Below are 23,204 nucleotides of genomic sequence, written 5' to 3' on the forward strand. Positions count from 1 at the left end.
TTATGGCAGTCACTGTAAAAACGTATGTTGTTCTTGCGAACGTCACTGAGGGCATCCTTAATGCAGGAAAACAGCTCATCAGCGGTTGCATGGCTCAAATGAAACGATTGGAGATGCTCCATCACAACATTTTCAGTGTTAGCACAGTAGTAGCAGAAAAGCACGTCCAGCTGCTACACCTTGGCCCCAGTGATTGGGCTCTCGTCAGTCATGATGGTATAAAACGTGTTGGGCATGTCAAGCTCCTGAACCAGTGTTACAAAGCCCACAATAACACTTGGCTAAATTTGGCTCTGTATACTTGCAATGGGCGTGAATTGCTGCTTAGGCGCAATAGATCAAACTGGCACAGCATGGCGCAACACTTCCACTCCTGACCACCATGGCAATGCTGTTTACTTCACAAAAGTGCTGTAAAGTGAATTAACTGCCCACCATGAAAATCAATGCTTATGGAGCAATATGTGCCTAAAAAGAAGGATAAAAAGTCCACACCATAGGGCCAAGCCACAGGCAAGATCCTCGCATACCTTTAAAAAAATATTTAAAAATGCCAAATGCATGCTGCCCCGTTACCTGTAGACAATCATTTGTGCCCACACAAGGAGCAATGCCTAAAACGAACGGGTCATGGAAAATCACATCTAGAGAGGCATGTTGCAACCCACATGAGGACAGCACCAACATGGGCACCATCCAAGAGGAGGTTATTTTCCTTGCTGTATGCAACATAAAAAGCGAGTCAGGGCACAGGGTAGCCCTGCCACAGAGTGCAGTTGCAACAAGCAGAAGAGGAGAAGGCAGCAAGTATGACTTTGTTGTACACTTGAACCTTGTTATAAGAGAATGTAAAAGAGGTCGGAAATAGACATGTCACCCATACGGTTTGTAACAGACATTGGTATACAAGACATTCAGTAACAAAGCAAAATTCTTAAATTTTGAACAAGAACCTCGTGTACAAGAGACATTTAAACATGCGTATTTACTAGTATTATTACCGCCAATGCAGCAGGCGTACGCACAGATGCCGGGAATCTGGCCCTCAAGGCAGGCTGCATATGCACACTGATGGCGTGCGGGCTCCCGTACTCTAGTAACACAGCACACAGCATGCTAAATGTGCATTTTTAAAGACAAACATAAAATGCTCCAGCTAGATGTAAAACATTTACGAGAGCACATTAATTGCTACTGCTGCGTGAAGAACTGCTTCTCAACTGCTGGCGGGGTACAGGCGTCAGTAAGTGTGTGGGTGTCTGCCCGCACCTACAGTGGCGGGAGCGTGCAGCAGAGATGCTTGCACTACCCCCACGATCAAAAAGTTTGAAACCCGAAAAAAGAGGAATCAGTCGACGGTTTGCGCAGCCCGCAGGCTATGTCATGAGCCAATGTGCAAGACTCCACCAGCATGCTACAATGTGCGGCCCTCGCCTCTGCTCTAGCCGACGCACAGTCTCCACTTCAGGCTGCAAAGCTCACCGAATTTTTGGCAGACCTTGGATTCGAGGTGAAGCGAGTTCATTTTCCAAGAAAAATAGGAGTGCTAACATAAGTACATACAAAATCGCCTAGACAGTAGAATCTCGATGATACGAATCTCACGGGCTCACAGAAAATATTGTTATCCAAAAGTTGCGAAATTCGTATGCAGAATTTACACAGATCTCTTTTCGGCTACTGGAGTTTACATATGGCCGTGTCCCACTGCTGATGACTCTCGATGGTGTGGCCCCGGCCCATGCGTTTGTATCATCAGTGAGGCGAAGGGGCGCGGGGAGGTGTTCATAACATCTGAATTCTGCCCACTGCACACAAAGCACTGATTTTAGAACTTCACATAATCCCGAAATTCGTATCAACTGGGATCGTATAATCGAGATTCTACTGTATTCAAATGCCTTTTCGATTCTGGCACAAAGAGAGCGAACTGATGAAAGAAATTAAAAAAAAAAACATGCGAGCATCAGCAGACGAACTTAGAGAGACCCTCACAGATCACCTACAGATCAAATGCTTTTCTCTCAATTTTCCAGCCATTTTTGTTTAAAATCCCCGGAAGAAATGTGAAACCAAGCGTGCAGCAGAGCCAGTAACAATGCTTACCTTTCATCCTCATCACCCTCCAGCCCATTCTCGACCTCAATGTCTGGAACAAGGAAGTACTGGAGAGGGTTGGGCCACATGTCATCCTTGATCACCTGCATAAGTGCAATAATTTCTTGTAGCACCTAGGCAACACTCCCCCTGCTCCAGTAGAAAGCAACAACCAAGGTGTCTGTGCAAGGACTGAAGCACACGATTTGCTGTTAATGTCAAAGGTACCCAAGTGCCCATCACAAGACTGCTGGGCTTCTGAAATGTTAGCAGGCGCAAATCATTTTCTGCAAGCACAGTCAAACCCCGCTCAATGAACGCCGCTACAGCGAAATTTCCGCCACAACGAAGTATCTCCAATTCCTTCTCGGCATATCATACAAAGCCATGCAATTATTTACTCCTGAAATGAAGAATTTTTCTGAGTGAGGTTCCGCTTTAACGAAAATTTTCCAAGTAAGTGGCCGTTTTTTTCTTCCACACGTGCTCGTATCTCGTTAGGTTTCACCAAAAACAGCTGTTGAAGGCAGTTTGCACTTTTAACTACACAGCTGACATTCCATGGTGAATCGGGATGAATGAGCAATCATGTACGCATAAAGCTGCGATGCGGCACACGACGACATGCAATGTTTTTGCCAACGGCCCAGGCACCGCACTTGCAAACCGCGATCGTTGATGAAGGTAGCTTTAGACTTTTTCGCTCGCTTCACTAAGGCATAACGGAAATTAGTTATACAGCGTTCATTTCGGTGTGAAGCAATCGTGTCAACAAATATCGGTTAAATAACAGGCGGCTAGTTCCAAAGCACTTTTTCAGAGGCTTCCTTGCGGAGCACGTTAGGCCTAACACCGAGCGAGCGACGCACAATGATCTGCTGTCACCCGGCGCACCGGCACGTCGTTGCAAGATGCCTGACGCCAGGCTAGGCCACGCTAGTGTCGCGTTTTCGCCACAGGCGAGCACTGTGATAATTTTTTTTTTCCAATGCACTCTGGCACTGACCGAATACTGCCACTGTGAGTGTCGGTGGCTCTTGGCGGATGTCTCAACAGAACGTCACTCCGCCAGTATGCTCGTACTGCGCATTGCAAAACGTAAAGTCTCAAGAATCTGAGCAAACTACATTTCTGACACGTCGTCTAAATGATGGATTTCAGCATGCATGTGACCGACTCCAATGCACAGCAACGCGGGTGCACATGCACTGAGTCCACGCTGAAATGCCTCCAGGCAGCATGGTCTATGTCCAAGTTCTCGCACGACGAAAGCAAGGGCACTTTTGAAACGCATTGGGAAAAAAATATTAGTTTTGACAGCAAATGTAGTAGGTGCGTCTATTAAGTGATTCCGAGATTATCGGAGACTTCACAACAACGAAGCTTCCACTTCAATTACATTTTTCGCTTGTTGGAGAGAGATTCAACTGTATAACAGCATCTAATGGAAACACACTAGTCAAACTCCGATTTAAGGGGGGACACGGCCTTCGAAAGCAAAAAAAATCGAAATGTGGAAAACCACATATTTGGGCAGAACATCTGATAAACTATCTTTCCTGTAATTATCAGAGCGTAATTCATTGTAAAAGTGCTTCAAATTAAATATATAACATGGCGCGGCAGCTCCTTAGCAGAGAGCGAGCTGAAAACAACTGTATCTCGCGTAAGCGCCATTTCTCAGTCACTCAAGTGAGCGCCGCATTCTTGGCCGGCGGTGGCATGGTATAAGCGTGGCTTGCTTGTGAATGGAAGACTCGTGAGACCTTTTGAACTTTTCGCGGCTCGAAAGCACAGCTGCGATTGGACAAAGCTTGCTCGCGGCACAGGGTTCGTACAGGCTTTGAAGGCACAAATTCAAGGGTTTTTAAGGACTTTCAAGGCCCCCAGAAGTTTTTTCAAGGACTCATTTCAATACTCAATTTAGTACCCTTTATAGTAAAACAACTTTTTTAAAACACGCTGCAACAAATTTATTGAAAACTAAGAAATAGCCGCACTTACACACTAGACTAGTTTAATACTAAAAGAAGACAGGTCGTAACAAGCGTTCATGAAAGCTCCTGAAGCTTTGCGATTATTTCTTTCTTGATGATTAGAAGTTCTTCCGTTTTGCTTTTTGCCGTTTTCCTAAGGCAATTTGACTTCCCAATGTGCATGACATTGCCCGTCTCTTCTGCTTTCTCAGCCAAGTTGTCTGCTGAAGCTGTCAGCAACGGTTGCTTCAAGTCTTGATTTCTTTCGCTTCAAGGTATCAATTTCTTCCTCAACAAGGCGCTTCTTTGACCCATTGGCTTCTTCAAGTTGCTCCTTCTTCTGTGCCTCCAGATATTCGTGATAACGATGCCTTGCAGCTGAAACGGAGGTCCTCAACTCCTTTCTTATAGGAATGTTAAGGATGCCACCTGCCTTATTAACGGCGTCGCATATAACGCGTTATGAGACATACGACATACTTTTCAGGTTTTCCACACAGACCTGCCAGTTGACACTAAATCCCCTTTCCACAGTTGCCTGGCCGTGGCTGAGCACAAGCAAAAGTTGGACTACTGTCCAGAGCTCAGCGTAGGATGAATCAACTTTCGGAGTTCAAAGAAAAAAATGTCTAGCCTGTCAGAGCTCTTTTCAAAAAAACGCAGCTTGTGCTACTCTATCTGCAGCATTTCAGAGTACTCAGAGAGAATAGAGTCCCGTTGGCGATCGCTAAATCTTTTTGCAGCGATGAGGGCATTCAAAACACTCTTGAGTCCTGCTAGGCACTGGTCTGGCTTGGTGCACAATTGACGGGGATCCAGTGAGGAAAGGCCTATAACCAAAGGGAATCTTAAAGGACTCTTCTCAAGAACCTTTTTACACACACTAACAAGGAACTGCTTGCATTCCATTTTAAATGCAAATGCACCTTTTGCACTGACTTTGGAATTCTTCAAAATTTGTTCAGCTGCATAACCAATGTACACTTCCTCAAGCGCTGTGTGCTTGTTCACGTCTTCATTGTTGATTTTCAACAGGCCTGTAGTCCCAACTGATGCAGAGAGAACTGAACACTTCAAGAACTTTGTGAGCTTCCTGACAATTGTTTCGAGGTCCCTTGCCAGAAAAAACACAAGTGGTTGGTCTACGTGATAGTCCATCAGGAAAACTTTCAGAATTAGTGCAACCCCAAGGACAAAGTTAAGTTTTGCTGGGACTAGTGGGTTACCGGAGGAACTGAGCAAGTTTTGAAAGGAGGCACAGTTCGGCTGGTTCACTTTTCTTTTTTGCAGACTCAATGTAAATTCTCACACCAGGCCAGAGCGAAAGGGCTCGTTCAATTACCGGAACGTTTTCAACCCAGCGATGGGAGACGTACTTAAAGGGAAATGTAGCCTGACCAATCACCGCTACGAAGTCTTCTTGCCTCGCCGGGGAATCTTGAAATAATGCACTTAGACTAGACAACAGAATGTCCACTCCCCACTTGCTGGCTGTTACACCTGCCCTGTAGGCATTGTGCACAACGTGCAGACTGCAAGTGCCTAAATCTAGGCATTGTACTTGATAGTTTTTTGCAGGTGCTCCTGAAAGCTTCTGAAAATTTTCAAGCTGACATTCGGTCCGTCCATGGACACTTGTAGGATCTTAACAAGTGGTAATGGCTCCAGTGCCTTCAACAATTTATCCTCGATGTCATCTGCCGACACGTGGCCCATAAAAACGGATGTGAAGTACCTTGTTATTTTTTGAGATGCATCCCAGTACCTAACGTGTATATCCATCTGCTTCCGATGGAGGTAATCATTTGTGGATTCATCAAACAGAACGGCGTAATAGTCGCACTTATCTATCGCCTGATGAATGGATGATAGAAAGAATGGTCCAAGACCATGACATGTCGGGTATGCGCACTTTTTCTCTCCACATGTGAAGACCTTCGCCACCTCGCTGTCGGGAGACATTCTCTTGAACAGATCGATTGTGTGGGCAGATGAGCTGTACGAGTAATGACACGTGACAACTTTCAAAGCCCACAATATTTCCGCTTCTGTCACTAAATCGTGAGCCTTGCTTGCAGCATTCAAATTTTAGGACTCCGTTTCGACCACACGAACAGATTTGCCACACTCACGCGATGTCACTAGTTCAACATGGAGCTATCTGCTGCGTTCTTCATGCTCGCGCTGTGTTTCGAACTCCTCTTGTGGCTCTTCAACGCAGACTCTCCCATCGACGAGATGTCTAACACTTTTCCGCACGGTCTGCATCTAGCATGATGCGAACTTGTGGTCTCCGGTGCAATCCAGTCTTTGTACTCGTCATGGCTAAGCCACGATTGCTGAAAATTGCACTTCCCGGGCATTGCGCGCACACACAGTTATGTCCACGTCCAGCGCGTGCCGCAATACACGTGCTCTGAATAAGCCAACGGGAGACGATTAACAAGCGGTATGAGGACGGCAACTATAAAAAGTGCGCGACCACAGCGAACAAAAAACACAACACGACAATATGACAACATGGAGGACGAACGCCCGAACCGGACTGGATTTTCTTGGCTTGGATCCGGAGGCAACCCTCGCTTTCAATGTGGCCAGTTGATCAATGGGCAATCGCTGAACGGCGCCAATGGCTATCACGAAATTCAAGGGTTTTTCAGGCACCACTAAATATTTCAAGGTTTTCAAGGCCTTGAAAATCACATTTTCAAATTCAAGGGTTTTCAAGGACCCGTGCGAACCCTGGCGGCAGATCGCGTGTCTGCTATTGGCTGCTGTGCGTGAAATCACGTGGCAGCCGGAGGTGACCACGTGACCGCAAGGTCTGCAGCAGCTGCTTCGTTGTGGCATTTTTGCTATCATTCATCGTTCTTCGTCATGAAGTCCTAGCTTTTACGATCCGTCCCTACGTCTTCTGCTTGAACAGTCGCGGGCTGCCGGGCACAGGACCAATGCTGCTCTGGATACCGAGGCCGGTTTTCTTGCGCAAGTCGTGCACATGGTCTGTAGTCCTGGGTCGTCGCACGTTTCAAAAGAAACGCAAGACAGCTTCCGTACGGAAAACGAAAGCGCCGGCCCCCTACTGCACGGAAGTCACGAAAGTCACTGAAAATGATCACCGATGAGCCAGACTCGTCAAATGACGGTATGCGGGTGTTGGCATCGGACGTCAGCATGCCGTACGGTGCCCTACCAAGTCAGCCACCAAGCAGTGACAGCGATGTCGGCCTGGATCCTGGGACGTCAAGCTGCGGCAGCGTAGCGGACAATGCAACGGAGTTGCGACGCAGGTAAGATTTGTCAGCAGAGGACTGTTTCCTTGATGTTAGTATTCAGCCTGAGGCTCTTCGATGCGACACTGAAGCCATTTCGGAAGTGATAAATGGCGTGTCGGCAGATGCCTTCAATCAGCGGAGCTGTGCGGATGTTCCATGCGGAAGGCGTTGTACCATTCAAGAACAAAGAGCCAAGTCTTGTGCCCGCGGAAACGGCACAAGTGCACTCGTCCACTGTTCGCAAGTCGCTCGGTGCGACGTCGGCAGCTGAGTGGAAGTTCACACTGACCGCGCTGCCGGAATCTAATACTACGCCTGCATCAGAAGATGAGTTCGTAGTGGTTCAAATGGGCGCTATAAATTAGCTGGTTAGGGCTGCCCTCTGCCCGATTTGCCGGAAGCCAAGCCTAGCGGTGGACAGGGGCACCAGACTTGGGACTTCGTGTGAAAATGGTGCTGAAATGTTCTTGTGGCTCTCAGTGGTCCTCCCAAAGAAAGCAAGGTGCAAGGGCTTTCGACATAAACTTCAGATCTATGCAAGCAATCAGGAGCTTTGGCAAAGGGCCCACTTCTGGGCAGTGATGAATGTTTCACACCGAGGACTGCACCAGAAGACATACCAAGAGCATTTTAAGAAAGCGCTCAAGTCAGCTGCTGAAGTGGCCACACAAACAGTTTTTGCCGGTGCTGTGAAGGCAGTCAAAGATGTATACACAGAAATGGAAGCCAACTTCACTAAGAACATTACAGCTGTTTATGACTGCACATGGCTGACGCGTGGGCACAGCTCGCATATTGGAGCAGGCTGTGTAATAGAATTTTACACTGGTCTTGTGCTTGACTGTACATTCTTCTGCCCCCAAAAACGCGAAATTTGTTCGAACTTTGTGCGCGCACCATGGACGCTGCAGCCATTTTAGGCTTGGTTTGAAGCTGTTTTTGTGCACAATTCGCGATATCTCAAAATGATGTCGCTCAAGCAAAAAGGCCGCCCTGGCAGGTTTTCCGAGTTTCCGGGTCGCTGAGTGGCTCGCGCACGGCGCACTTGGCGCCGTTCCGCGCCTGCCATTGGCTGGCCTGACCGGCGCGTCATTTTTTTCTCTCTCTTTTGAGTTCACCAGCGTCGCTGCCGCTTCGTGCGCGTCTGCATTTTTTTTCTCTCGATGTGCCGTGTTTCTGCTTTGCGCCGAGTTTTTCCATGCGATCAAGATGACTGGAGACAGTAGACTTAAACCGTGCACGCAACGAGCTTTTGGAAGCCGTAAGAAACGGGCGTGGAACAAAAAGCCGAAGGCGTCGTCCACAAGCGCGCAGTCGAGACCTTCATTAGAGCCGGTGTCGGACTCGCTGAATCTGCCGGGAAAGTCAACCACGCTGCTCGCTGATGACACTGCGGGACCGAGTTCCAGCACGAATCACGGTACAGTTCGTGTTGATGCCGCATACTACTCTGCGGCGCAGCTTGTTGAGCGATCGGCGCACACGAAGTCCGCTCTGTCGGAAATGTCAACGACCCAGCGCAAGTTTGATTGTGGACATGAAAGTTTTAAACAACTTTTTTGCGCAAGCGAAGTGCAGAACCTGCGGCGCAGGAAGTCTGAATTTGAGCAAGGCAACAGACAAGAAGTATGGCTTGCTGTGAAGCTCCAGCTCGTCTGCGGCAGCTGCAACTTCAACAGGAAGCAATTTTCTTCCCCACAAGTGGAACTGCCAACATAACTCCCTTCGAAGTCAACATGAGGGCCATGAAGGGAATACAGACGATAGGCAAAGGCGTGACTGCCCTTGAAGACTTTCGCGCCTGAATGAACCTGTCACACCAAGGTCTGCACCACAAGACCTTTCAGGGACACCTGAAAACTTTTGTGAAAGCCTGCGACAGCACAGCGACCTCAAGCGAAGCTGACAGTGTGGCAGTCATCAAGGATCTCTATAGCGACTTCTTGAATCCAGTTGGGAACATTGACTTTATTTTTTATGGTTCGTGGATGACCAGAGGTCGTAGCTCTCACATCAGTGTGGGCTGCATTGTTGAGCTGTACACTGGTCTTGTGATCGATCACATTGTTTACTCGAACTTTTGTCTTTTGTCTCAGATGTGCCTTGGGACCACAGCCACAAGATGAAGGCTACAGTGACTGGCTCGCCACCCACAAGTGCCAGCGGAACATCGACTGCAACTCTGGCCGCATGGAAGTGGTGGTTGCGCTACAGCTACACAACCGTCCTCTCTGATGGAAACAGCCGGACTTTTCATGCTTGGTCAGAAGCAAAAGTGTACGGATTCATAAAGATTAACAAGAAGGATTGCATAAACCACATTCATAAGCGAATGGAGGCTGCTCTGCGAAACCTGGTTGATAGAAAGAAGGCTCAAGGTGAATTATCGGAAGAGGCAAGCTGACGCAGGAAAAGATCAAGATCAACTACTATGGCTATGCCCTGAGGAGCAACGGTAATGATGTTCCAGGCATGAAGAAGGCAGTGGAAGCTGCACTCCTGCACATGAGTTCTACAGATGATGTCCCAAACCACTCCAAGTGCCCTCAGGGTGCCGACTCTTGCTGCAAGTTCAACAGAGCCTTAGCCAATGGTGAACATCTACCTCCACACAAGAGTGCCCTCCCGGCTTGTGTTGGGGCTGCTCTGGAGCCAGTGTTTGCAAGGCTCAGCGATGAGAACCTGTTGGCACGGTGCAGTGAAGGAAAGACTCAGAATGCGAGTGAGAGCCTACGCTCTCTCATTTGCACGCAAGCTTCAAAGAATGGGAATGCTTCTTTGGAAAGTGTGAAGCGAGCTGCTGCTGAGGCTGTTGCCATCTACAACCAAGGAAGGAGGGCAACTAATGAATCCATCACTGCAAGTCTGGGCTATGCTGTTGGTGGCTGCCTCGTTCGCCGAAGCCTAGAAAAAGACTCCCTGCATTTGCGCAAGGCAAATGGAGCTCAGCTAAAGAGCACTACAGTCGAACCTCGTTATAACGAACACTGATATAGCGAATTATCGGTTATAGCGAACTAATTACTAATTTTGGTTGGTCATGCTTCATTTCAGTGACATTTATTCTTTTATAACGAAACCGAAAACGCGAGAACCGCCGCGATATCGGCTGTAACGAAGAAATATTTGGTTTACACGAGGCTCAGAACTTGAAAGTAGCATAAAAAAAAAACAAAAACCAAAATGAAAATTGAAGGCCGATACACAGCTGAATTTTTTTTTTTATCGTTTGAAAAAGTTTTGCCGTCTGGCACAAAAATCGCGTTTGGATGGTCGCGCCACCTGTGAACAGAGCGCGAAAACTCTGAAAGCTCATGACATGACAGAGGGCCGAAAGGCGGCGCCACTTGTCCAGCGGTAAAGAAAGGCAAGCGCAGCAACATTGGCAACTTTGAGGCCGGCGTTCTGACATCAGCACAGCGGCCAGTCTTGTTGTTGCAGCGCTCGAAATGGCATCGAAGAGGAAAGCGATCTCGCTCCAGAGAAAGCTGCAGATACTGAGAGCTGTGGACAGTGGCCGCAAGAAAAAGGATATTGCTTCGGAATTCGGCGTTCCTCCAAGTACGTTATCCACCATTTTGGCCACTAGAAAGAAGATTGAGGGCAACACCGAGGACGCCATAAAAGCCGATTGTAAACGAGTTAGGCCTTGCCATCACCCGGACGTGGAAGCGGCTTTGCTTTCTTGGTTTAAAGATGTGAGGGCGCGAAATTTGCCGGTGTCGGGAGCACTTCTTCAACGGAAGGCCCACAGCCTGGCCTGCGTACTGGGGCATGACGATTTCTGTGCAAGCAGCGGTTGGCTGCAACGTTTCAAAGATAGGCACGAGATCGCGTGCCACACTTTGTCTGGCGAAGGGTCCGCTGTCGACATGGAGACATGTCAAACGTGGCTGGAGAATTTTCGTCCTCTGCTCCAGGAGTACGACGAGTGCGACGTATACAACGTCGACGAAACCGGCGTGTTTTTCAAGTTGTTGCCAGAGCGGTCACTGGCGATGAAGAACGAGACCTGCCATGGGGGCAAGAAAAACAAAGACCGGGTGACTGTCGTCGTTGCCGTGAACATGGACGGCTCCGACAAAAGACGGCTCACCGTCATCGGCAAGTCGGCACATCCGAGGTGCCTGAAAGGCGTCCGGAATTTGCAGGTTCAATACACGTCGAACAAAAAAGCGTGGATGACGACCAAGCTTTTCGAGGACTGGCTGAGAGCGTTCGACCAGGACATGGAGAGGCAGCACAGGAAGGTCCTGTTGCTTTTGGACAAATGTTCGGCGCATAAAGTTTCGATCGTGCTGAAGGCAGTTCGCTTGCAGTTTTTGCCACCGAACGCAACTTCTGCTTTGCAGCCTTTAGACAAAGGCATTATTCGTTCGCTTAAGTGCAATTATAGGAAGCGTTTGGTGACGCAACTGGTGTTTGACATCGATCGACATAGATCGACAACAATAAACATCAAGACGACACTCGAAATGTTGTACGGGTCGTGGAATGAGGTGAGGCAGTCGACAATAAGGAACTGTTTCGCGGATGCCGGTTTTGTTCTGCCTGCCGACGAAGAAGAAGTGCAGCCCGAAGACCAGGCAGAGCTGGACAGAACTTGGGATCGGCTGGCAGTCCCAGGCGTCGAATTCGACGATTTCGTTTCGGCCGATGAGAACTTGGCCGTGGCGCCCGAGCTGACGGATCAAGAAATTGTGGATCGCGTTTTGTTGCCCGAGGATGACAGCAGCAGCGACAGCGGTGAGAGTGAACGGGATGAACCAACGATGAGCAGTGCGGATGCCGCGGACATGGCCAGGAGGCTGAAAGGATATTTGGAAAAACTCCCGACGACGAAAACTGCTGACGTAGAGAAGGCCCTCTTGAGCATGGACAATGTAGAAAACTTCATTCTGCGCAGCGCTGTGAAAAGCCACCAGACGAAGATAACATCTTTCTTCAAATGAACGAATGCAAACCTGTTTGGCTGATCCCGGGCTGGCGTTGCATATGTCTCCTCGCCCAACGCCGCCTCTCCTCTTCTCGCCCAACGCCCCCTCTCCTCCTCCTCCTCTTCTCTCAAAGCTGCTTTGGCAGCTTTTTTTTTTCAACGGTCCCTCTCGGGGCCACCAATCGCGCTTCGGCAGAGCACGCAGGCGCGATGGTTCCCGCTGTGTCTCACTCGAGTTCCTCTCTCTACACCAAGTCGCCTATGCGCAGACACATGGTGCAGTCGTTTCGCGCCACGCACTTTCACGTGCGCGGCGACGTAAGAACAGTCGTGTCAACCTTCCCATATTCCGGCCTATTTTGATTGAATGCCACAAGGAGACAGGTAAGGATTACCACGTTTGTAGTGGGTTCAAAGCCAAGTATATAATGCATTTTAGTGTCTAGAATATTTGCGCGAGCCAAATTACGAATTTGTCACAGCCGATATTTATGTCTACTGTTACAACGAATATCGGATATAACGAACTGATTTACGGTCCCGATGCTACTTCGTTATAACGAGGTTCGACTGTAATACGAAAGAGAGACTGACAAGGCAGCACAAAACGGGAGCAACTGAGATTACAGACCTGGACTGCTATGAAGACGTTCTCCACCAGCACAGGGCAGCGTGCTGCCTAACATCCAGGCGGTTCTTCTCAAAGACAGAGTAGGAGTCGTGCCGCGCGACTAGCAGCAGGCATCAGCTTGCCTTACAGATGAGATTGCCACGTTTTTGTGTGCAGACCCCGACAGCTGATATTCGTTGCCGAAAAAATATCATTTATTGCCGTTTGGCAATTGGCAGTGGCTAGCATCGTACGCGTGGCGAGGACGTTCACAATGAAAGGATTCACTTTTTGCGTACCTTCAACGCGCGGCGAACTCAATGTCGACGACGTGTCACCGCAATCTTCACACACAATGTGCAGCTTGACCGCAAGACCATATTCACGTTCATCTCATTATTTTCAACACCCCAGAGCAGGATCTGCACTTCGCGAACTCAAGCAGAGTGTTCACTGAATCCAAACACACAATCATGAACGATGTTCCATTGTGCAGTTCAACCACGGCATCATCGCTGTCAGCAAGGAGCTCCTTCCTATCTGTTGCTGCCGTTGCTGAAAGCTTCTCTACCAAGTTGGCTGCTTTTTTCGCGTTCTTCCGCTTCAGGAGGCTGTAAAAATATCGTTCTGTGCCGTACGCAGCCGCTGTTGGTACCGATTTCGGGTATCGGGTCCGTTAGGCCTAGCGTGGCAGTGCCGGCGGCCCCGTCACTGGGCGCGTGAAGCTCTTCTCCTTGGGCACACTGGTGAGGCGGTGCGTGGTTTGAAGTTTTCGCTCAACGAACACTTCCCGAACTGGTGTCTGGCACGAAATTTTACCGACCTGCGATTCATCGCATACTGCGCCAGTGTCAACACAACAAAATGGCGCTTGGTCTGCCGCGGCAACAACGGCTGTGCGCGTCTTGCAGACGACAGATAAATTCAGCCAATCCGCTAGCGCACACGTCACGTGCCCTGAATAACGAATGAGGTTGCGCGTGGTATCTTTATTTTGGTGCTTTTTTTCTCTCCAACCAATGAGCGGATGGAAACATCGGTGGCGGGAAATTGAAGAGGAAAGGCCGCTCTCAAACGAGACCAAGATGGCTCCGATAGCATGCATAAAATAGGAGCTGTGCGCCACGGAATAAGTGCTGTTTTGATGTCAATTTCGGATCGGATTCAGTTGGCATCGACGGTCTAAATTGGTACTGCGAGTAAACTACTGATCCTAGAAGCATGAAACTTTGCAGACTGGTGAATAGGCAGCAGATTTCGAAAATAGCATTTTTTTGGCGATTTTTTTACCTCCGAGACCACAGGAAAAATATTTCTTTGCGATTAGATCATGCCCCTCGTGTTTGCCTCGTAAGCACAAGTGTCTTTTTGCAAATACGCGCATTATCACATTATCTGTGCAGGAAGAGAGTGACAGGCTTCACAGCTGAGGGATGTGCCTCAAGCCCCTCAAACTTCGTAAAGTAGCGACATCTCCCCTCGCCCCCGCTTCCTCCTCCCATTTTGATGCAGAAATGTCCATTCATGGCATCAAAAATGGCATACAACACATTCCAAGGAAGGCATAGGACGGCCGCGTGCAGCGTGGGGGAGAATAAAAGACTGAGGAGTGACTGCAGCGGAAGGGCAATAACTTCGCAAAGGTTGAGGGCCTTCAGGCGTTCTAACTGCACTGAAACTTCCAGTCCTTTTATCAAGCTTTGGACATCTGTAAATGTGATAAACACGGCGTGCTGCCTTTGAGCACAGGCAGCATGTCTCATTCACTGATTTAGGGTGAGATAGCGAAAGCCGTGGGAAGACCTAGCAAGCTGACAAGGCTGTGCAGACGCTCGTGCCAGCCTCGCCTGTACCACCCAGATGGCACAGCCGGCAGAGCGCTCACCTCAATGATCGTCGTCATAGTTGTGTCTGTCTACGCGCTCTGTATGTGAAAGCTGGGCGACTCTCACATATGCATGCACTCGCTCCAATGCGCATTTAGGCAGGGGTTCGCAATGAAAGTGCAGCCAAATCTATTTCGTTATATTGAAACTAAAAACAAATGGCGTTCTATGGACACAAAGTTTAACAACTGGAATACTTTGTTACACCGAGGTTTAAGTGTATCAAGACATTGTTCAATGTGATTGATATGACACTGCGCTGAAAGGGCAGGCACGATCATCTTCAAAATCATCTATGGCTTCCCAGGCATGGTTATTACTGCTGACGTCACTTCAAGACTGCAAAACTAATCAGATAGAATGGCTACAAATCCTTTCCAAACAAGCTTAAAGCGGAAAATTACTGTCTTTACACGTTTTTTAAAATAAAATGGAAACCTCCCTCACTGTTTTCGCTCACAGCGCAACACGAACGGGACACAAGACGAAGAACTAGCACAAACAGGCGCTGACTATCAACTGGTTTTTTTATTGAAGAACGAAAAGCGTATAAATACAAACACTGAACTACTTATCAATCAACAAAAAGTTATTTGGAAGGCACGTGGGAGGTTAGATAGCTCAATTCCCTCTCGGATAACGTTATGGAAGGGCTGCTGATACATTTTGCGCCGTTGTGGTAAATATAAAAAGCTTCCATAACTTCGCGTGTTAATTTATTGTTATGTCGGAACAGGATGCACGTGTTCTTGTAATCGGGAACACATTGGCATTTTTTGCACTGGAAAGACGCCTGGGCAAGGGGGTCCCCTTTAGCTCTCCTTTCTGCATGATCCTTTTCATGCCTGCATTGGCACTGCCTGCTGTGGGAGCCTGTGTGAGACGGGGTCATTTTTTCTGGTGTTTTCATGCTCCATCAAGCGTTTGTTAACGCACCTGCCAGTCTGGCCAATGTATCAGCAGCCCTTCCATAACGTTATCCGAGAGGGAATTGAGCTATCTAACCTCACCCGTGCCTTCCAGATAACTTTTTGTTGATTGATAAGTAGTTCAGTGTTTGTATTTATACGCTTTTCGTTCTTCAATAAAAAAAAAACAGTTGATAGTCAGCACCTGTTTGTGCTAGTCCTTCGTCTTGTGTCCCGTTCGTGTTGCGCTGTGAGCGAAAATGAACACTTACCAACTCGCCCAAATTTCCGCCTTGCTCCCTCACTGGATCTGTGCTGCAAGAACACGTCAATCACGACTTTTTCGCAAAGAAAAAATTTAGTGTTTTGTCAAGCAACTGTTTTTATTAAAGCTGTGGTCCACTTACTACAAACTTCGGGATATAACGAACGGACGCTGCGTGACGCTCATGTTCGTTTAAATGGGCTCGACTGTAATGTGGTGCACCGCCGATAGACGAAAGCTCCCCCTCATACATATATTGAAGCGCACGACTCTACCAGCAGGCGAAAGGTTCCCCAGAAATGTTGTTGTGCACGTTCAAGACAACGGTTGGATGTCCAGCGGCTTGATGGACGACTGGGTGAAAACGGTTTAGGAACGCCGTCCAGGGGCCGCGTTGAGCAAGCAGTCACTTCTAGCCCTCGATTCCTACCGCGGCAATCTGAATGACAGCGTGAAGACCACGCTTTCTCGTGCTGGGACAGACATCATTATAATCCCTGATGGCATGACTAGCAGACTCTAACCGCTTGATGTCGCCATTAATAAGCCCTTTAAGGGAGGACGCGGGTTTCAAAAGTCCAAAAACTATTTTTCAAAAGGTACATCTTTCAGCTATATGTGTTGTAAACTACCTTTTCTGTAATTATGAACGCCTAATTCATCATGGAACTGCTTCTAATTAGACATACAACAGTCCGCGGCAGCCCCCTGAGCCGCAAGCGAACAGCAAACCAAACATCGCGTGCGCGCCATTTCCATGCCGCTGAACCGAGCGCCGCCATCTTGGTCTTGTTTTGCTTGTGAATGTTTGCCCTTTCCCATGTTGCCTTTGCCGGCGGTGGCATGGTAGAAGCATGGCTCGCACGAGATTGGAGGACTCTAAGCAGTGTTCGTGGTTCCCGAGTCTCGAATTCGAGCTGTGATTGGACGAAGCGCGCGCTCCTTGAGGACGCGGGAGATAGCGCGGCTGCTATTGGCTGCTGCGCACGCTGACACGTGGTCTCTCCTCCGGTGCGTCGTCTGCTGCGGCTGGCTCCGTTGATGGCGTTCTTTCTTTGTGCGCTCCTCGCTTTACTTGTGGCCATTTTTGAGATCGCTGTCACCGCTGCTGTCGGGATTCTTGTAGCGTGTTTTGAACGGTTTTGTGCACCCTGTGGATCGTCGCGCGGCCGTTTACGATGGACCCTAAAAGGAAATTCAAAACGCTACATGCGTTCGGTTCGCGGCGTCATTCTATAAACACCGTCTGCATGGCGAAGTTAGCAAAGCGCGTTGCCGGCGATTGCGGAGACGCTTCCAGTAGTGCTGCCTCTGCTACACCGCTACAAGAAGACTGTGTTGCCACTTCCAGCGCCGTACCTTCCACGTCAACGCAAGGAGATGGCGTTTCAAGTGTGCCTGCTGTCCCGACTGCATCAACTTCGGCGATCGCGGCATCCCGTCTCGCGTCTGTCACCGTGAGCAATGATGCATCGTCGACCATGCGCGTGAACACGCTCTTTTTGACGCCCGAGGAGATAGAGACGGCGGAGGCACAATGTAATGCTATGAAAAACAAACTCTGTGCCACACCCGCGACGCTGCAAAAATTTCAAGCGATGTCGCCCGATCCCGCACCTGCCACTGCTACTACCGAAGATGAGGTATTTTGCCTTGTGCAAATGTGTGCATTTGGCTACCTACTCTCCAGAACCTTGTGCCAACGCAGCCTTGCAACTGGACTGACAATTAGACAAGGTACCCAGCGCGGACTAGCTACAAAGCTTGAGTTGGTAGAAATTTCTGTCTGCGGGGCTCACACCTGGCCACCTAGCCATCCATCGAGCTGTGGAAAAAGATGCCTTGCGCATGGGAAAGGCTGAGAAGCGAGGTCAAAGAATGACAGAGGCGGCAGATAAAGAAAGTCTGCAAAGACACCTCAAACTATTCTGCGGGGTCATTTTAGACCCAGAAATGTTCTTTCAAAATATCAAGGGCAGTTTTCTCGAAATGAAATTTTTTTCCTGGTGTGGCTGCTTATGCCAGCAGTATCTCTGCAACCGCTAATCAGATTCCCACCAGGTTTTTTTATTCTGTGCCTGAATAAATTTTTGAGGGCAAGACAGGCCCACTTTTTCAAGATATTGAGTCTGGAATTTATTATAAGCTATCGAAATTACGCTAATGCAAGTCTAATTAGTAACACTAAATTGAACACTGTGCTAAAATTTCTCAGCGAGGAAATTCAAAAAAGAGCTGTCTTGCCCTATGGTACCTATTCAGGAATTTTCATAATGAATTTGACAGTGCCAACACATTTTGCAAATTCTCCAGGCATGTCATAAGGGACCTATGTGAACCATTCTGATATGCTCCAGTAACTTGAGTACCAGTGTACGTAGCTCCATGAAACTTTGTAGTTGTTCAAATGTCTATGCCACGAGTGTACCCTGAAAATTTCATTCAGTTATCTCAAGAAATAAAAAAGTTTGTTTGAAAGTAGCCTCCCCCCTTAAAGATAGGCTTCGCAAGCACTATACCGACTGGATTACGTCGGAAGAACATCAGCTCACCACAAACGGGCGGATCAAGCGTGCTTCGCTTGGCCAGCTGGCGAACTGGATCGCCGCGGCGTGGAATGAAATTCCAGATGCAACAATCATTACAGGTTTCAAAAAGGGTTGTATTTCAAATGCGATGAACGGAAGCGAGGATGATGCCCTCAGGGATGAACTCAGCAACAAAGAGGACCACGATGTTGCGGACGATGACAACGACGAATAAACTTTATACCTAAGTGGCTACGGGGTGTGCGCTTACGCAATAAAAATGCTCGGTTTTCTGCCGATGAAAACGGAGTTTTTTTTTCATTCAGACTACGTTTGAGGTAAGTTTTTTTTCCTGGCTTCGGACTTTGGGGGGGTCGGCTTAGAATCGGAGTCAGCCTAGATTCGAGTAAATACGGTACGTTCACACGATGTAGCAGTGCTGGTGGGGCCGGACTGTAGTGCATCGAGTCTGCTGCATTTGTCCGCATTGATCTTGTGTGGTTTGCCAAAATTTCAATCATGCAGCACAAGTAAGACGCTCACAGAACACAGTTGGAGAACCCCTGCTCTAGTACACGCACTCTAGCTTGTCATTCACTTCGCATGAAGGTACAGTGTGCAGGCACGGCAAAAGCAAAGCAGCTGTAATAAACTGATTCTCTCCACAAGACACGGTTGATGGAAATTGCGAAGCCCTCTAGTGCCTTATAAGAGCCCATAGCTGCCTGCAGAGGGGCGATACAAAGGACACCCACCTCAGCAATGTCATCGGCAGAGGCATCCCCGTGGTCGGTGAACCAGTTGAAGAAGGTGCGTGGCTGCTCATGCGCCCTCTTGCGACTGCTCTTCATCTGCGACTGCCGCTGCTTATGCCGCTTGGTTAGGTCCATGTCCTCCTTCCACTTGATGGGCGTCGACTGCGACGCTGGATCGCCTGGACCAAACACCCAAAAACGTCAGTATCCCCAAATACCCAAGACTAGCTCAGCAGCCTAAGTGCAATGCAACCTGCTGGATGCATGTGGACTTGAGTAATAAGTTCACAGAGGACCTTTGTGCGGAGCTTCCACTTCAAGCACCCACTCTTAGATGCACTTAGGCACATCCTAGCTTAAGATAAAAACCCATACAGTAGTGTGGGCACATAAAAAATACTGCCCAGCCCCCACCTCGATAAAAGTCACAAATGTATCGCTGAAATTACTACAAACTGAAGTAGTTTATGGGGGTTTAATGTCCCAAAGCGACTCAGGCTATGAGAGACGCCGTAGCGAAGGCCTCCGGAAATTTTGAGCACCTGGGGTCTTTTACGTGCACCGACATCGCACAGTACACGGGCCTCTAGAATTTCACCTCCATCGAAATTCGACCGCCGCAGCCGGGATCGAACCAGAGTCTTTCGGGCCAGCAGCCGAGCGCTGTAACCACTCAACTACCACGGCGGCTCTACAAATTGAAGTGGCTGCGCCATTCTAAAGCCATACTGTCTACTTTGGAGAAAGTGCTGTAAGCAGCCACTGCTGTGAAAATAGCTGCCCATCATGAAAATCTATGCCCATGCTGCATTATGCACCTAAAAAAAAGGAGAGACCCTCATTCACAAATTTTAGATTTTTTTTTTAAACGTCACATGCACGCTGCCTGTTACCTGTAGACAAGGATTATGTGCCCATACAAGAAGCAACACCATGCTAAATCACGTCTAGAGAGGCATGTTGCAACCCACATGAGGACAGCACCAACACGGGCCCCATCCAAGAGGAGGAGGTTGCCAATTTCCCTTGCTGTATGCAACATAAAATTGTGCCAGGGCAGAGTAGCCCTGCCACAGAGTGCGTTGCAACAAGTGGAAGAAAAGAAGGGGCGAGCGCAGCCCAACAAGCTCCATACTTTCGTTCATGAACCACCAGAAGTAATGGGCACCTTTTCCATTTTTGCATTCTCATCCGCAGAATTCACTGCCTACGCCTGCACTAAAACTGCACTAAGAAAGCGGCCTGCACTATCAAAGATGGCCGGTATGTTGCATGCACATAATACACTTCAGCGCAATATAGGCAGCAGGAAAATTCATCTATTATCAATTTTTACCACACATCACAAGCTTACCAGTCTCTGAAAATAATAAACTAAAGTGGAACCCTGCTGTTCACTGAGCAACAAAAAAACATGCATGGTAGATCTCAGGCTTGGGTTACGGAGAGGTTTACGCGACTCTTATCCTGCAGCAAGCGCTGCACCACGAGGGACTGCAAGGTCCAGAGATAAGGCACGTGCCAGAACGACTTGTTTTAATGTCATCACAGTAAGAGCAGAACGCATCCATCGCCTTTTTTGTCTTGTCCCCTTTTTGCACTTCACTTAAAATTAATCACCAAATTGACCACTTTCGCTATGTTGCTTCAAATTCAGAGCTAAATGGGAGACCTGGAAGTTAGTGGGGCAGTGACAACCAGATGCTGGCCTGCATCAACAGATCACCTTATTCTAATGACAAGAATACTACTTTCACTGAAAACAGCTTGCACAAACCAGAAAGGGTAAAAAACAAATGGAGGTATCAATAATCTGTTTTCACATGGAAACTTCAGTGAGGTTGACAATTTTTTTTTTTATAGCACGGACCTTTGAGGCTAGGTTCAAATCCGCAATGACCACCACAGAGTACTTTTCGGGTTCAAACGATTTCAGATTAAGTGGTGAGGAAAAGAAAAAAATTTTATCCAATTTTCTTGGAAATAAGCCTTTGCTGACAAGCATCAACATAGGTTTAAAGAGCCATGGAATTATTATTTATTTTATTTTTTTCAGAAAAGGCCTGTGCTGAAGTGGACAAGCTGGGCTGACAGTGCAATCACTGTCAAAGTGCCAGGGTTTGTACCCCGACGACTATAGCTTGCTTATATTTACCCTTCAAAACGTATCACATACAGCTGAGTGCTGGGATTTTGCCTGTACCCTTCCCGAATGCATAGTTTTGTTCAAGACCAGTACTTGGTTAGTGCCATGCACACAACATACACACCAACTCACCGGAGGAGCCCAGATGGAATTCCTTGATGAGCACATCATTCTCAAAGTACGGGTTCTCATCAAAGTAGAACTTGATCCTGTAGCCCGACTTGATGTCCTCGAACTCCTCCACCTCGAGCTTGGAAAGGAAGTGTAAACTCTCCTCTTCCTCTTCATCCAAGATAGCAGAAATCTGTGGATGGTTCACAAACTGCACAGGCACAAGGTTCCGTCAAGGATCCAAAACCCAAGAGTGGAGTACGTGCAGATAAATTCTAGGGAGATGAAGTGCAAAATATGCCCCCGATGCCTCCGAAAAGTAATGTGGCAATACAGCATGTGCAGAATCCTGAAAGACACTGTACTGCCACAGGCAGCACTTCTAAACTACTGGAAGCGAAAAGCATTCCAAAACACCACAGAAAAACTTCAAATTCACTTTATGTACCACCTTATTCATCATGCCAATGCCACCCAATGCCTCCCAAGTTCTAGAAGAATTTCTGCAGCAGCATTGTCTACAAGTGTCCAGGGCATTTTCTGCTAGATAGGAACCTTCTGGACATACTGAAATGGCATTTGAGTGCCTAGCACAGGAAGTTAGTATGCATAAGCTCAAAAAAAAAAATTCACTGCAACTATAGATATAGGTGTTACCACCAAGTGTATAGAATGACGTACAAAGGGATTCCACTACATTTGAAGCACCTTTACTCTTTATTTTCTTCTGCATGTACTGAGACAACAATAAAAAGATATACCAGCTTTCACTCTCAATACCATACGCTGTTTCGGGACAGTCTTTTCACAAAAGGACTATTTTAACTGTAGAGCAACCATTGCAGGTCACATTCCTCACAGCAATGTCACTTTTAATGACTACGTAACAAATTAAATAATGGCTGCCGAAATCTTAATGTAGATCACTAAAGGCTGAGGCGCATGCCACACCGCAGACACGATTCGTTCACTGGACGCAGCTACGACCACATTAGAGAAATTCGAATGTTCCGCCTGGCAACTGTGTGCCCGGCACGAGCTTCTCGCGCAACGACGTGCTTTAACTCTGCGCAGCCACCGGACCAACCGCGAGGGCCGACGACTCGAAACGCCCGCCGAAACTTCTCGCACGCCATTTTTCGAACGACGGCAACTGCGGAAAAGATTGGCGGCGAGGCTAGGCAAATGCGCATCACGGGAACGCGATTATCTCGACAACCAACGTGGACAACACGACACACACGTGCCGTTTGCAAAAGACTGGTCGCGAAGCCATGCACCAGGTGCCCCACGATGCCCCAGCACAACGCGCTCCTAGAGCCAACGCGATGCCGCAAAACAACGGACGCCGTTCCATTGGCGGCGGAGAGCTAAAGAAAAACAAGACTAAAAAAAGCCCTTCAATTCGAAGGGTGGCACCGGTGAATAGCACACACAAGCGCGGGCCGCTCTTCTCGGCAGCGTCAGCCACCCCCTGCACCCAGACCCAATACGCGGCAAATCGTCGCTTTCCAGCAACAAAAGCGGACACGCTGCTTCGAAATCGTGCCACGTAGGACTTAACTCACTCGACACGTGTCAGTACAGCACAGAATGGATGTCGGCGCTCCGCTACGAGCAAGTGCGCAAAATAATCCACGCTGCCAGCACACCACAGCGTGCACCCCCCGTACAAAAACATGGACGTCGCTACACGTTAGGCTTAGCGACT

The 23,204-nt window shown here is 48.3% G+C and overlaps 1 protein-coding gene across 1 annotated transcript in view; it reads right to left on the minus strand.

Moving 5' to 3' along the window:
- Positions 1-23,204, minus strand: part of Set (NAP domain-containing protein SET) — a 37,101-nt gene that overhangs the window by 13,055 nt on the left and 842 nt on the right. The window contains exons 2-4 of the mRNA XM_077631918.1: positions 21,515-21,704; positions 19,237-19,415; positions 2,107-2,201 (exon numbers count right to left, since the gene is read on the minus strand). Of these exons, the coding sequence (XP_077488044.1) occupies positions 2,107-2,201; positions 19,237-19,415; positions 21,515-21,704 (464 nt within the window). The remainder of the gene's footprint in view (positions 1-2,106; positions 2,202-19,236; positions 19,416-21,514; positions 21,705-23,204) is intronic.

The sequence above is a fragment of the Amblyomma americanum genome, chromosome 7, assembly GCF_052857255.1.
Source record: "Amblyomma americanum isolate KBUSLIRL-KWMA chromosome 7, ASM5285725v1, whole genome shotgun sequence".
Classification (NCBI taxonomy): Eukaryota; Metazoa; Arthropoda; class Arachnida; order Ixodida; family Ixodidae; genus Amblyomma; species Amblyomma americanum.